At 41.0% G+C, this 13,865-nt stretch overlaps 1 protein-coding gene across 7 annotated transcripts in view; it reads right to left on the minus strand.

Moving 5' to 3' along the window:
• The window catches only part of tcf3b (transcription factor 3b), a 29,790-nt gene extending 25,464 nt beyond the window's left edge, over positions 1-4,326 (minus strand). For 6 of the 7 annotated variants that reach the window (XM_083911415.1, XM_083911414.1, XM_083911413.1 and 3 more), the window contains exons 1-2: positions 3,821-4,326; positions 772-868 (exon numbers count right to left, since the gene is read on the minus strand). In XM_083911415.1, the coding sequence (XP_083767541.1) occupies positions 772-846 (75 nt within the window). In that variant the 5' untranslated portion in view covers positions 847-868; positions 3,821-4,326. The remainder of the gene's footprint in view (positions 1-771; positions 869-3,820) is intronic. The other variant, XM_083911412.1, reaches the window with a different exon arrangement.
• Between the last annotated feature and the right edge of the window lie 9,539 nt (positions 4,327-13,865).

Here is a 13,865-nt window from a genome sequence, read left to right on the forward strand (position 1 = left end):
GAGACGTTTATGTCAGCATAAAGCTCAACAAAGGCTTCACAACAAAATGAAAACAGGTAAATAAAAGCTGAACAGAATACCTCTATCCACTTTGTAGATAATGTCTGGAGGATACCTCTGAAAGCATCTCTGTGAGAAATGACTGAAGACTAAAAATATGACAAAAAGAAACGCGGAAGCTGTCTGCTCAACCCAATTCATATATAACAATATTTCCCCCTCAGATTCGGTTAATAAGACGCACAGGGGTGATATTATTTCCGCAGTTACCTTCAGTCGTTCCTGCTCCACTATTTACATTTTTACAGTGGATACCAGCTCATTGGAGTGAGGATCCACTCCCTTATTGCTGTATCTCTGCATCACCTACACAGTTGGATAACTTGTATTTTAAAAACCTGAATTCATTTTTCACCAGTCACCCTGAGGTACAGCAGTGTTTTACTTGCCATGCTTTGATGTAATCAGTACTACCTTTGCATGCCAAGAGTGAAGGATGGAAATATCTTGGGCTGACACAATCTATTGTTTAAAAAAAAGAAAAAGAAAAGAAATAAAGGAATCAAATTTTTGGTTGCAGATTTTTGAGAAATTAAGCGTCCCACTGATTTTTCCTTACTCACCCCTTTCCCCCCCACTTCTCTCATTCAGACCTCCAGCTCTCCTCTGCTCATACCCAGACCTGTATCGCACTCTTTAGCTCTTTCTCCCAATGCCACCCACCTACCACTGCCACCCAGAACCACCCAGACTGCTCTCCCACTCTCTTACCGCACTGAAATCCAGGAGGTCGTTGAGTTCCTTGTCAGTTCCCACTGCAGCCATTCTTTGCTGCTGTTCGTTCATACCCTTCAGTCTCTAATAAACCCTATGAGAGAAATTTGCAGATACAGGATTTTAATGGCACTAGCAAGCACAAAGAGAATTTACATTTAGCTCTTTAAAAAAAAACAGAGGGTGATGGGAATGAATGATTCAAACTACTCTCTCTTTACTATATCACAACCCCAGAAATGATTTATAGTGGCATGTTGTTAGTCCCCCATAAGATAAAAATGCAGAGCAAAGTCAATTTTTCTTGGGGGAAAAAAAAAGCAAAAACAAATTTTTGTATCAACAACACATCAAAATGTGGATTGTGATTCAAAACTCCGGCATTATACTGAAATATAAATCCAGGTGAGAGGCAGAGATCATGTGCATCTGAAAAAAATACAAAAATCAACGATTGTCTATTGAGTCTCCGCTGGCCACAACACACAGCTCAAATTACTACCTCACTCTCTCCGGACCAATGAGGGAAAACAGACAACATTAAGGCTACTTAACTCTACACACTTTAGCTGGGTCTACTTTAAAATGCCAATTTCAGTCAGAAACTGCTTTCCCATCCAAACGGTAGAAGAGACACTGCCCTGAAAAGATGAATACTCTGCCCTCAGTCGAAACACTACCAAGTAATGACTTAAAAATGTGCCTTTTATTTTACGCAACCCTGGCAAATAACACAGCCATACGTCAATCATTGCTACATAAAAGAGAATGTAATACATTTACAATTACAGATGTAATTGGGACTATTGTTAGCCAAAGGAAATAGGGGTGAAAGGCAGCGCTAATGACTGTATGCAAACACGTCATTACCAAATTACCATATGTCAACTCAGAAAGAACCATGTCAAATGACACAGTGAGCATGAATACTGGATTTACCCTGTGTTTTGCATTCCAAGGCAAGCCCGAGGCCGCTCTCTGATGCTGAGTGGCGGTTCTGCAAGCCTCAGTGGGAACTAGTGGGGAGCGAGTGGAGGAATAGAGGCACTTGGACACCAACAGGTGGTGTGCTTTTACAGTCTCTTTTGTAATACAGCACTAACAGAAATTGATGCAATCAACAACAAAAAAAGAAAAGATGGATGTTTCAGAGGAAATGCAAGTTGTAAAATGTAAACAAAGGGAGCTCAGGATATTAAAATGTATGTCAAGAAATAAGAAATGTATAAATGAAGAACCGCTTGAAAGCAAAACAAGCGAAAGTATTACATGTATTAAATCTTTTTCTTTTATAGCATGTATGAAAAGTCACTTCAGGGGAGACAAACAGTAAAGTCCAAGTCTAAGTGAACTCAGGCGAGCAGAACTAATTTAACCTTGAGACAAGGAAAGGAAGTGAACACAACACATCGCCCCAAGTGTAATAAGCTAGGAAACATGGCTGTCATTGCTTTTCCAAAACTTTTGGATAAGATGGCCAATCAAGGACAAAATAGGTCACGCACAGCGCTGAAATAAAATTAACATTGCAAATATTACCTAACCACTGAGTTAAATGGAGCAGAGCACACACAGGGGGGCTTAATGTAACAAAATGGCATCTTCAGCTACTGCCGGATCAATATTTGAAGCAAGCAGATTAGGGGGTCTTTGTCACCCCACACAAGGCAGAGAAGGCAGGTCATTCTCCACAAAAGAGCCTGCACGTCCAGTGGAACAAACCACCGAGCTAAACAGATGCTTTAAACAGTGGAAACTTGATATAAAGCCAGAACATGACTTAAATGCCTCAGTTGTGGATGCCAAATATAATAGCAATAATGAGTTGCATCTACCTGTCTTAAGAAGCATGCAATAGCTGTTGTTGACATAAAGATTTGTAATTTAGAAAACACATTTATATCCTATAGCACACGTTGTCCTGTCAAATGTGGAAAAGAAAAGTGACATTACGTGTGTTTACGTCTTTGTTTTCTACTGTGATGAGAAAAAAAAACTACATTTTCAACTGTTGATTCAAACACTGTCCGAAAGAAACGGATGTGAATGGCTTGTGCCAGGAACACAATACTGTAAATAATAAACCACTCTGGGTGAAATAGTTTATAACAATGACAGTAAACATCCAGGACACCACAGGATGTAGGCTGTGTATTATTTGATCATCTCCGCTTAGGCCACATCCAGGGCCAAGCTACACTACTGCTGCTGACAACTAAAGCCCATTCACCATTTCTCTTGAAGCATGTTGACATCAGCCCTGAAGACTAACTAAAGCGTAATCTCCAGCAGTTGTGGCTTCCTAGAGAAAACAAATTACGGTGTAAAACACAAGTGCAACGGTCGTGACCCTTGAGAATAAAAGAGCTCCAAACTTCTCCATGCAACAGAATAGTGAGCTCCTTTTCTCGTTCACATATTAAGGGTTCAAGTCGTGCATTATGAGGGGAGTTCAGTGGAGGAGACGGTGGGGGTGGGAGCATGAGGAATTTCCTGCCAAATGTGCAATAAAATAAAAGTCTAGCTGGTGGCCAGACACTTCCATAGAGGAATGTTTTAAAGGGCAACCAAAAGGGGTTTCTGTTGTGTTGTTTTCACGGAAAGTTTCAGGCTTGTGTGGAGAATAAACGTAGGCCCCCAACACAAAGTTGAGCTAAAAAGGGCTCAGCAACATTACATTTACATTTCATATTTCAACATTTGCTGGCTACACAGCTCCGTGGCGGAGAGACACACGGAGGAAAAACAAAAATGAGCCTTGTTTGTTAGGTAGGACCAACACTTAGTGGGGTCTTTTTTTTTTTTTTTTTTTGCAGAACAAAGGAGTTAATTTCCTCCTCTCCGTGGTCGATGCGGAGACCATCACACACACTTGGCTCGCCACCTCAAAACCAGACAAAAAACTTCACATCCCCCCCGCTTTTAACCACACATTCCCAAAAAACTTTTCGAAAATTGCAGGCGTCAAAATAGGTGTCAGTGGAAACCCAACGAATTCATGCAACTTTCCCCCGAAACACGAAGTGAAAGAAGGTGGTTTTTTTACCTCTCCTCTCCAAGTGTCTGATATCCAACAGTAAAAAGAAAAGCGGAGAGACTCGCGAGGGGAAAAACATAAAACTTCAAGAGAATTTCGACCTCAGTGCATGAAACGCATTGGAGCACCGTAGATGTCTTTCCTTTTGTCCCGGTAAAGCCCGCTTCTCGCACAGGGCCCACGTGTTTGCTACAATGTTGCAAGTCTGAGTGCAAACAAATCTATTATAGTAACTAATCTCGCGTCTTCCTTTTTTGTTGTTACAACTGAGATGATTTCATTCTTCTCGTAGACATCTTCACCACCTCCGTCCACATTGTCAGACGCAACAACGTATCCCTCCGCACAAAAGTGAGGCCCTCAATGCCAGCGGTGTCCGATTTCAAACGCCTTTGAGAGACGGGGTGTTTTCACGGGGGGAAAATGCAGCTTTAACGTCTTCCGACGGCCAAAACAATAAAAAATGTCTAATGCCGAAGCTCCGTTTTGTGTACTGTGTCCGCAATCCTCAAAATGCAGGAGCGCTACGAGCCCTAGGTCGTCCAGCGGAAGGCTATCGTAAGAAAGTTACCTGCGATTACACAGCAGCAGCTTGACGAGATGGCACGATAAATGCGAGGGAGCTCAGCCAATGGGGGAGCGTGCGCGCTTGATTGACAGCGACGGCAGCCAACGAACGGCCGGAGATCCACGTTGAGCCCGCCTTCTTCTTGACGCTCACTTTCCCTGTGTGCTCAGGGAAGCTGGCTGAGGGGGGCTCCGACATGCCCGCTGACATCATTTTATTACTTTGGTTGGTGGGCCCTATGCTACTTTTTTTTAAGGCAAGAAAAAACAAACACAGTAGCTTCAATTTAAATTATTCTGGTTTTTAATTGTTAATTAAATTATAAGTTTAATTGTTACTGTAAATATTTGTCTCAATATTTAAAAGATGCTAAATGTAAAACCTCTAAAAAATGTTAGACCTTTTTTTCTAACTGTATGACCATATATAAATATATATATATATATATATATATATATATATATATATATATATATATATATATATATTAGTGATGGACCGATTCATCGGCTGGGCGATATTATTGGCCGATATTGGCGTTTTTTTAGGTCTATCGTATCGGCCGATGCGGGCTGCTGCGTTCACAGGTAGTTTTTTCCTGGCATTATTTACAGACAGGCTGGTCCATGTTGCTAGAAACGCCTTTTTAGATTATTTTTTTGGCAGTTTTCAAGCCTTTTATTATATAGGACAGACAGGAAATGAGGCGGGGGTGGGGGAGACATGCAGCAAAGGGCCGCAGGTCGGAGTCGAACCCACGGCTGCTGCCTCACGAACCTTCAGCCCTTTTAAATGGGCAACTGCTCTAACCACTGTTTCACTGGCGGCAGCAGAGACGCCTTTTTTAAGTTCAACAAACACTCCTTTTTTATAAATTTAAACTCTTAACATTTTTTATCATCACTGTGTCATTTTTATGATGTACATTGAGGGAGCAAAAGCAGTATCGGCTCCAAATATCAGCTCAAGGAAATTGGAAGTCCGTATCGGTCATCGGCCAAAGGCTGATGGAAAAAAACGGCATCAGCATCGGCCCTAAAAAATTCACATTGGTCGATCCCTGATAGATAGATAGATAGATAGATAGATAGATAGATAGATAGATAGATAGATAGATAGATAGATTAATAGATAGATAGATAGATAGATAGATAGATAGATAGATTAATAGATAGATAGATAGATAGATAGAGAGATAGAGAGAGAGAGAGAGATAGATAGAGAGATAGATAGAGAGAGAGAGAGAGATAGAGAGATAGATAGAGAGAGAGAGAGAGATAGAGAGATAGAGAGAGAGATAGAGAGATAGATAAACATAGATGGATAGATAGAAATGTTCTATGACATTATATATTGTATATATATCCTGATATACAGTTTATCTTAAAGGCACTTATAAATTAACATTTCCAAATATTCCAAAAATAATATTTCATCCAGCTAACTAAACTTAAAAAAACACTGTGATCCTGAATCATAATGCCACTAGGACAATTAGTTATTGTTATTGTATTGTTGTTACTGTTTATTTTCTCAATTAATTATTGTATCTATAAAATGACGGAGAATAGCAATAACAAACCAAAAACATTACAATTTACCCGGGATGTGTTCAAATTGCTTGTTTAATCCGAACAGTCCAAACCCCCAACATATTCAGTTTAATATTAGCTATGAAAAAAAGAAAAGCATCAAATCCTCACAATCAAGAAGCTTGGAAAAGCAAATGTTTAGCTAGAAATATTACTGAAACAACTAAGAGATTATCCAAGTAGTCGATTCTCTGCCAATCCAAGTAGTGGATTCTCTGTAGGCAGTGTTTTTGTGAATGAGCTGACAAACATAAGACCAACACGCCCCTGGTAACTGCCTGCTCCAGAGCAGAGAGGAGAGGAGGGAGAGCTGAGTGTAGGATCACAGAGAAGAGGGGGGAAATAGTTCAGAGAAAACAGTTCAAACAGAGAGGGTTCACCGGATGATCAACGCAAATGTGTCTGCAATGTTAAAATGCTGCTTTTACAAGATAACAGGACCACTTCATAGATATTTGAAATGAACTGCAGATCACACACCGTTATGATAAAGAACTACGTACAATGTTCAGATAAGTTCAAAAGACCCTGATATGTAACTAATGTATTTCCTGCCTTTATTCCGTACACACACAACATCCCTCACACAAAGACACACTCTCTTTTGAAACGTGTGTGTAGGTGTTACACAGCTGTTGTTTTTAACCTGAGGGCAAACCTTGTCAAAGAACAGGGAAGTAGAGATGACCCTGCTCTGTTCCTGGTCAAAACCTCCATAATTATCATGTAACATATATATAAAAACATCCTTGACGTGTTATTTTTAGAAATACAGCAAACAAAAACCACAGACACCTTGATATTTAAGCACGCAGCCGTTGACCAATACAAAGGCCACAGTGACTGAAGTACCTTTTGAGTCCCTATGTGGGCAGGGTGCCCGTGTCTTGGGTGTGAGCTGTATAACAAAATGAAGACACTGTTAATGCAAATTCTACAGAGCTGCTGCCTGGTGTTATTGCACACCCTAATTCCTCAAACTGTCTGTTTGCACAGAGGTCACCAAAGGGAACGGGGATTTGCTGTCAATAGGACATATAGGTAAATAATCCATTGGGTGTCCCCTGGGTGGAAGGAAAAGCCTCGGCACAGAACATTAATTAGACTCAGGGACCGTCTTAGGAAGGTAATGGGGTTACTACTCGGAACAAACGCACATATGGGCCATAAATGCCTTCACAAACATACCATGCACACATTCACATTTGGTCGCACGCACAAACACGCCGGGGCTCAAACACAGTCACCACAAAAAAGAAGACCGCATTATAAAATGATCACAGCTATCAAAGAAGGAGCATCTTGAGTTATTTATCTAACACCTATTTGGAATCCTTTCATCGAGGAATGTATTAATCAAAATATTAGATTTGAACAGATGGAAACATCTGTTTGGGGAAATGAATTTCTAGAGGAGGAAGAGAAAATCTCTCAAATTCTCGCTTTTTTCCGGTAGACGTTAGGCCTTGAGTAAGAATAGTGCTGTTGTCAGTATTAGCAATGAGGCTTGTAAGCCCTCCAAGTAGTTTGTAGTAACAGCTGGGTCTGACATGGAGAGCATGTACAAGGGCAGCCAGGCTGAAGAGAGGGAAGGGGGGCGGGAGAAAAAGAATAAAAAAAACATAGATAGTGAGGATCTTCACCTTAATGAACACAACAGTGCATCTAACGGTGACACGAGGCAAAACAGAAATCAGTTGTATAACAGGAAGACAGAAGATTTGTGCTTTGAAGCATTATCCTCTTGAACTATAGCGCCATCATTTTTTACAAGTGAATTAGGGTGCTTTCATTGGAGCCAAGGGCAATAGCCGGTTTAATATGTTATTCCTGAAACTGGACGATGCAATTTTACATTCAGCTGCTACAAAAATAATTAGGGCGGCCTGAAATATATGAACATTATAATGCTGCTGTCCACTGTTTTGTTTGTTTTACAATTATCACAGACATAAAAGAACAGACAGTGATCTCTAAAAGCTCATCTCTTTAATGCCAAAATTATATTTCATTATCCACAGTAGCTATGGGTAATCTACCGCATGGTAACCTAAAAGCTTACGGCGTAATTATACAGGAAGGGCCAAACAAAAACACAAACATGTCAGCTATAATCTCAAAATACATTCACAGTACAATGGACAGTTAAAGGCAGAACAGGGAGGGATGCTGTCACACATGCCCTCGATGATTCCTTCCAGCCATTCCCAGCTTCATATGTGTAATTAACAACAGATGCACATGGAAAATTAGCATATGTTTGGCACATTGGTGCTAATCGGTCATATATTTGTGCATATTAATGAAATATTCATGTACACATATTTTGAGTTACATAAATTCACACAAGAAATAATAATAACAATGTGTATTAGTTACTTAATCCTCTTTGGATTTTTTAATCAATAATGCTTAGAGGGCAATCCTGCATCATAGCAGGCCTATTTACATATGCCACCTTTCGTTCTAGCCGCTTTAACCTCCAATTAAAAGGCTTTTGTTACCACAGACTCATGGCTGGGTTTATTGCTAGCTACCTGCCTCAATACTCTCATGTGTTGTATACCTTTAGCCCTCATTGCCATCCTGCTCTGTTCATAGGAAGCCAGTCATGCAAGCCAAACCACATCGCCAGGTCACATCACACACAATGATAAGCCCGTAAACATACAGTATAGGCATAACGCACACAGAGCTCGGTGGTGAGGCAAGCTGCTCACCTCGTTCCACACTGAGCCCCTCACAGCCTGTAATAGTAGAGGCTTAGGTTTGGGTGGGGGAAGGGCAGAGGTGCACAGGTTTCTGATCAGACAAGAAAACTAGGCCAAGACCACCAATCCCTCTCCATGAACAGCCTCCGCCTAAAAGCTACAACTTTGTTACAGGGCCGTGAAAATCACTTGCGAGGTTGTCATTAACGGCGAAGCTACGGAGTCATTTTGAGCCACAACACGTGTATTTAGAGGCATAACAGCTTCTCATAGCCGGGCTATGATTCATGCTTCCTTGCCCCTTTGGAAGCTGTCCTCCAATAAGAGTTAGAGGCTGGGGGTAGGAGCGGATAGATTGATAGTGTTGGCTGAGTGCCCATGCTCTCAGTCTATCTGTGCTGAAGGGGAGGAGACAGGGGGAATCTATCTGTTGTGCTCTCTGTGCTCATGATAAACTGACTCCCGTCAAGCTTCTTCCCCGTATTACGGCTCGCCTGGCAGAAAACACCTAAAGTTGCACTGACTTCCAACATGTTAAACAACAGCACAATGTGGGGAGTGAGTGGTCTAAACAGAGCAACAGTCCACACCAGGTTATGCTATCCCCCCACTTTCAGAGATAGCTGGAAGCAAAGCAGAGCAATTGTTTTGGAACCAGCGAGGACAGCGTATCTTCTTGAATTCAAACAAGTATTCAAAACAACCAAAGTGAGAGGGACACAATGAACCAAGACTTCACTTCATCACTAATGAGACCATCGCCGGCAGAAAACGCAATATCTCTCTCTCCCTTATCCTGAAACTGTAATTCCCACAGAGCTCCACAGTGAGAAAGAAAATGAGTTTGAGGGATTGTCCATGACATTAATCCTCTAAAACACTACCGTTCTAGTCTAGGATCCAATACAGACACACAAACACAACAATGTTTTTCTAAAGGGAAAAACTAAATCAACAATCCCTTTGACTCCTGTCTGCTTTCATATGACAGTGGCTCTTCCTGGATGCCTCCTTTCTCTGTTCTCTGGTGATTTTATGGGACCCCTCGCTGCCATCTTGGATTCCCATTACTGTGCAGTTGTATGGGTGCCCCTGTTCTGCCACCCACGCTCCAGGTACAGAGAACAGATCATCAGCTTCCTGTTTACAAAGCTGGGCCATTGAGAGCTCCACAGCCAGACTGTACAGCTGAGGGAAAGAGCAGATAGGAGATGGTGGTGATCATTGAATTTGAGGTTGTTGTTGTTGGTGGTGGTTTTTTTTTAAAGATGACAAATGGGAAGGTTGAGAGATAGAGGAACAGAGAGCGATGCAAGCACACAGAGAAAGTGCAAAGTGGAGCATTCGTACCTGAGCAAAAAATAAATAAATCTCTACCCCAATCTGAAAATAATACAGTGAGGGAGAGGTGTGCGAAAAGTCACATGATAACAATCAGATCAGAAGCTGAATTGACTCTAAATCAATTGAAGTAGGCATGTCAGGGCTGCCCAGGACAGGAGGGGGAAGAGAGGGAGTGAAAGGGAGATAGATGTGAGCCTGTGTGGGGGAGGGAAGCAGAGATTGTTGGTGTCGTGGGAGCACTGCAACAACAATAACAGCAGTGTGTGTATGTGTGTGTGCGCGAGAGTGACAGAGTGAATGAGTTAGAGTGGAAGTGGGGATGTGTTATGGCTCACCAAAGTGATGAAATGACATCTCCTTTACTTCAGCACACAGCTGCTATTGCAGCAAAGAACGCACTGTTGAGATATCTGACCTTCTATTTTTCTTTGGTAGCCGCTAGTCAGAAGTGTCTGCCCGCCTGTCATGTTCGCCTCTAATTAGCTATATCTACACAATGACTACACTGTGTCCATTGCGAACAGATTCCTGCCCATTGATACTCATGTCATTAATATAATCTGCGCTGACTTCTTATTTCCATGGGTGTTAACTGAGAAAAAAAATCCCAAAAATAAATCGCCTAACTTGATTGAAATGTGTTTTGAAGGATGTTCATTATACATTTATATTCCCCAAAATACTCTCAGTCTACGTACAGCGAGTAATTGTGTCAAATTACTCAGCTGATGATTTAGATTACAGCTACCAGGTACAAATACGATATTAAAACTTATGGATATGATACATTTTTCGGGTTGTGGCGTCTCTTTTTTGTTGTTTTCTCTTTTTCTTTTATCTCTTTTTCTCCTCCCCTCCCCCCTTTCTTTGCAGATTAGAATTCATTAGCAATCAAAGAGCCTCCAGAGAGCTCCAGCTCTTAATTACCTACTCATTTGCATTTTTGCATATTAATGACTGCAGGGTTTTGGTAGGGTTTTTGCCGCAGTGGTTTAAAGGCACCTCAGTCCTCTGTTCTCCGGGGAGGAGGAGAGATGGCCAGAGGCAAAGCTCCAAGCCTGTCCAATCCCCTCTCTATCCTTCCTGATGGGAGCTGGACAGAGCAAGAAGAGAGGGGGGTGTTAGCCGGGGGCATATGGGACTGGTGGGGTGCGGTGGTGGGGGGACTACAGGGGTGCACAGGTTAAAGGTCAATGTCCCTTATCAACATAAGAAAGAACACATGTCTTCAGAGCTGCCTAATTATTGTCATATTGAGCAGTTTAAACACCTGATCTGAACAAAATATACCCTCAGAGAAACTGGAAATCTATACTGCAGAGACTGCTCACGTGGGTTTTATTGAGGACGGCAGCTAGTTTGGATGAAACTCATGTCCCACGGTGTGCAGAGGCAGGGGCATTTTATATCCCTGGAGAAAGGTGTGTACCGGTGAAAATGAGGCTAGTATGTGTGAGTGTGTTGCTGTTTTCCTTGACGTTACAGCCTGTCTCCAAGTGTTCATTGTGAGGGCAGTATGAGGCTCATTTGTTGTGAGCCTTAATGATGATTGCATGCATGCACATGTGCACAAGCTAGTGAGATTATAGAACCACACCTTTGCGCATAAGAATATAGATAAACATGTAAACAGAAACAGTTGCAGGCGCACGCGTACACACACATGCGCGCACAGTCGCATGCACATGATTGGGGGAATAATACCACTAGAGACGCCAGACAACAGCTCCCAGGCATCTCCCAGCCCCTGAAGTGCTGCTGTTCCTCTTATCCAATATGTTTTGACTGCAACAATGATGTCTGAACATGGAAAATAACACCATATCCCACTGTGTTTTTAGATACCTTACAAACATAACAATTAATGACTTGGAGCCCCGAGACATCTGGCCAACAGGTTTAACATGACTGAATAAAAGATCTTCAGTATAATATATTACTAAGTGTGGATTTGTATTATATGAGATGTTGAAAATGAGTTTTATTTAAGAAAAATGCAAAATATGCAAATATTCATACAAATAAGGGAAATGTGAGCATGCCACATTTATGAGGAAACATATTTAAATACAGTGATACTACACAAAACATGCAAAACACATACATGTCTTATGGAGCATCCCTGATACTGCTTACGGAGTGGGCTTAAGTCGACTTAAGTGCTATTAGTGGAGCATTATAAAATGTGTGTGTGTGTGTGTGTGTGTGTGTGGGTTTGTGTGTGGAGCCAGGGCCTGAGGACTGCAGCAATGTGTGGGCTGTCAGGGTGGGGTTAATGAGCTGTTCTATGACCTCTGTAACCCCGCAGGATCGCCTCAGGGAGACAGACCGAGACAAACAGGAAGACAGGGTGACAACAAGCCCATGGTTGCAGTCTGCTGCTGGACTTCAGGGACAAATCACATTTAAAACACTATAGGTGGCCTAACCTTGATATCCTCAAACTAGACTTTAGAGTTTATGAGTAATTATTCTTTAGCAACAAACCAGTAAATACTCTTTATGTATCAGGTCAAAACAAGTCGGCACCGGGTATGGATGCTTTATTTGTAATGCACGAGGCTGTACAGGTTTATGCATACGATAAAAATGTGTTTATTAACTTGCTCTGTGCTGTCATGGTCAGTAAAGAGGGTGAGTGAGTGAGCAAAAGAAATAATGCAAGAGAGAAAGACACACAGGATGCACTGTGAGGATCACTGCATCCTCAAAGACGATAACAGTTATAATACTGCCACCTTCTGGTTGAAGTAGAGGACTGGCTGCTTGTCCTAAGTGGTTGCATTATGTACAACACATAACAAGAGAGCAATAAACAAACGTTAATGTAATCCCATACAGCAGTCCTGCTATTATATAAATGCATTTGTGAACATAATCATTCAATTCAATTCAATTTTATGTATAGTGCCAAATCATAACAAAAGTTATCTTTACAGACTAATAATCATGTAGAAGATGTTACGTTTTATTTGTAATGTAAAGGGGTAAACTGTTACTTTACCACCTTTTAAACTCTACATATTAAAGTTATTCAATTATTTGACAGGGTAATGTAACATGGCACAATACTGTAACGATACACTGAGCTAGATGTACATTTATTCAGTGATTAATGATCCAATATGATCAGTTTTAAGTCAATAATCATCTTCAAGATGAAATTCACACTTTTAAAGTAAAAGAATAGTTTGTTTTTCCTTTTAACTGTCTGGAAGAGCTCTGTACTAAAATTGTCAAATCATATTTTAGTTGCTTTTTGAGTTAGTTGATATAAATGTCCCTGATTGTCTTAAGCGTGCGTATCGTCTCATATCGGTCGCAGGACCCTGAATTATATCAAATCCAAATCCTGTTGTGTCGCTTTGTGACATCGGCAGATATCACACTGGTGTCCAAAGAATCAATATATTATATTGTGAAGAAAAATTGTGATTTACACCAAACATTCCTGATTAGCAGAGAACACTGCCGACAGAAAACAAAGACTATTGTTTTTATTATTAAAACAGGCTCATGTATTAATGTTTGATGAGTTAGAATAAGAGACAAAATTATCCAGGCAAAATGTTGCAACCATTGTTTTTAATAGAAAGATTTTATATTCTTTAAACCAGACAACCAGATGCCAGACATTTTTGGATATATTAAAAAAAAAAAGAAGAACAGAACAAAAAAAAATGACACAAAATGGAATTATATGGTTTAGACTGTGGATTTAGTGGTCTCATATACAATACAATTTATTTTCATCGCCAAAAAGTGCAAATTCTCCAAAAATCACCAATATCCCCCCCTCCCCCTCCCCCGCCCCTGCAGCTTCCAACAGATATGGACTG

This window comes from Echiichthys vipera (genome assembly GCF_963691815.1).
Source record: "Echiichthys vipera genome assembly, chromosome: 3".
Lineage (NCBI taxonomy): Eukaryota > Metazoa > Chordata > Actinopteri > Perciformes > Trachinidae > Echiichthys > Echiichthys vipera.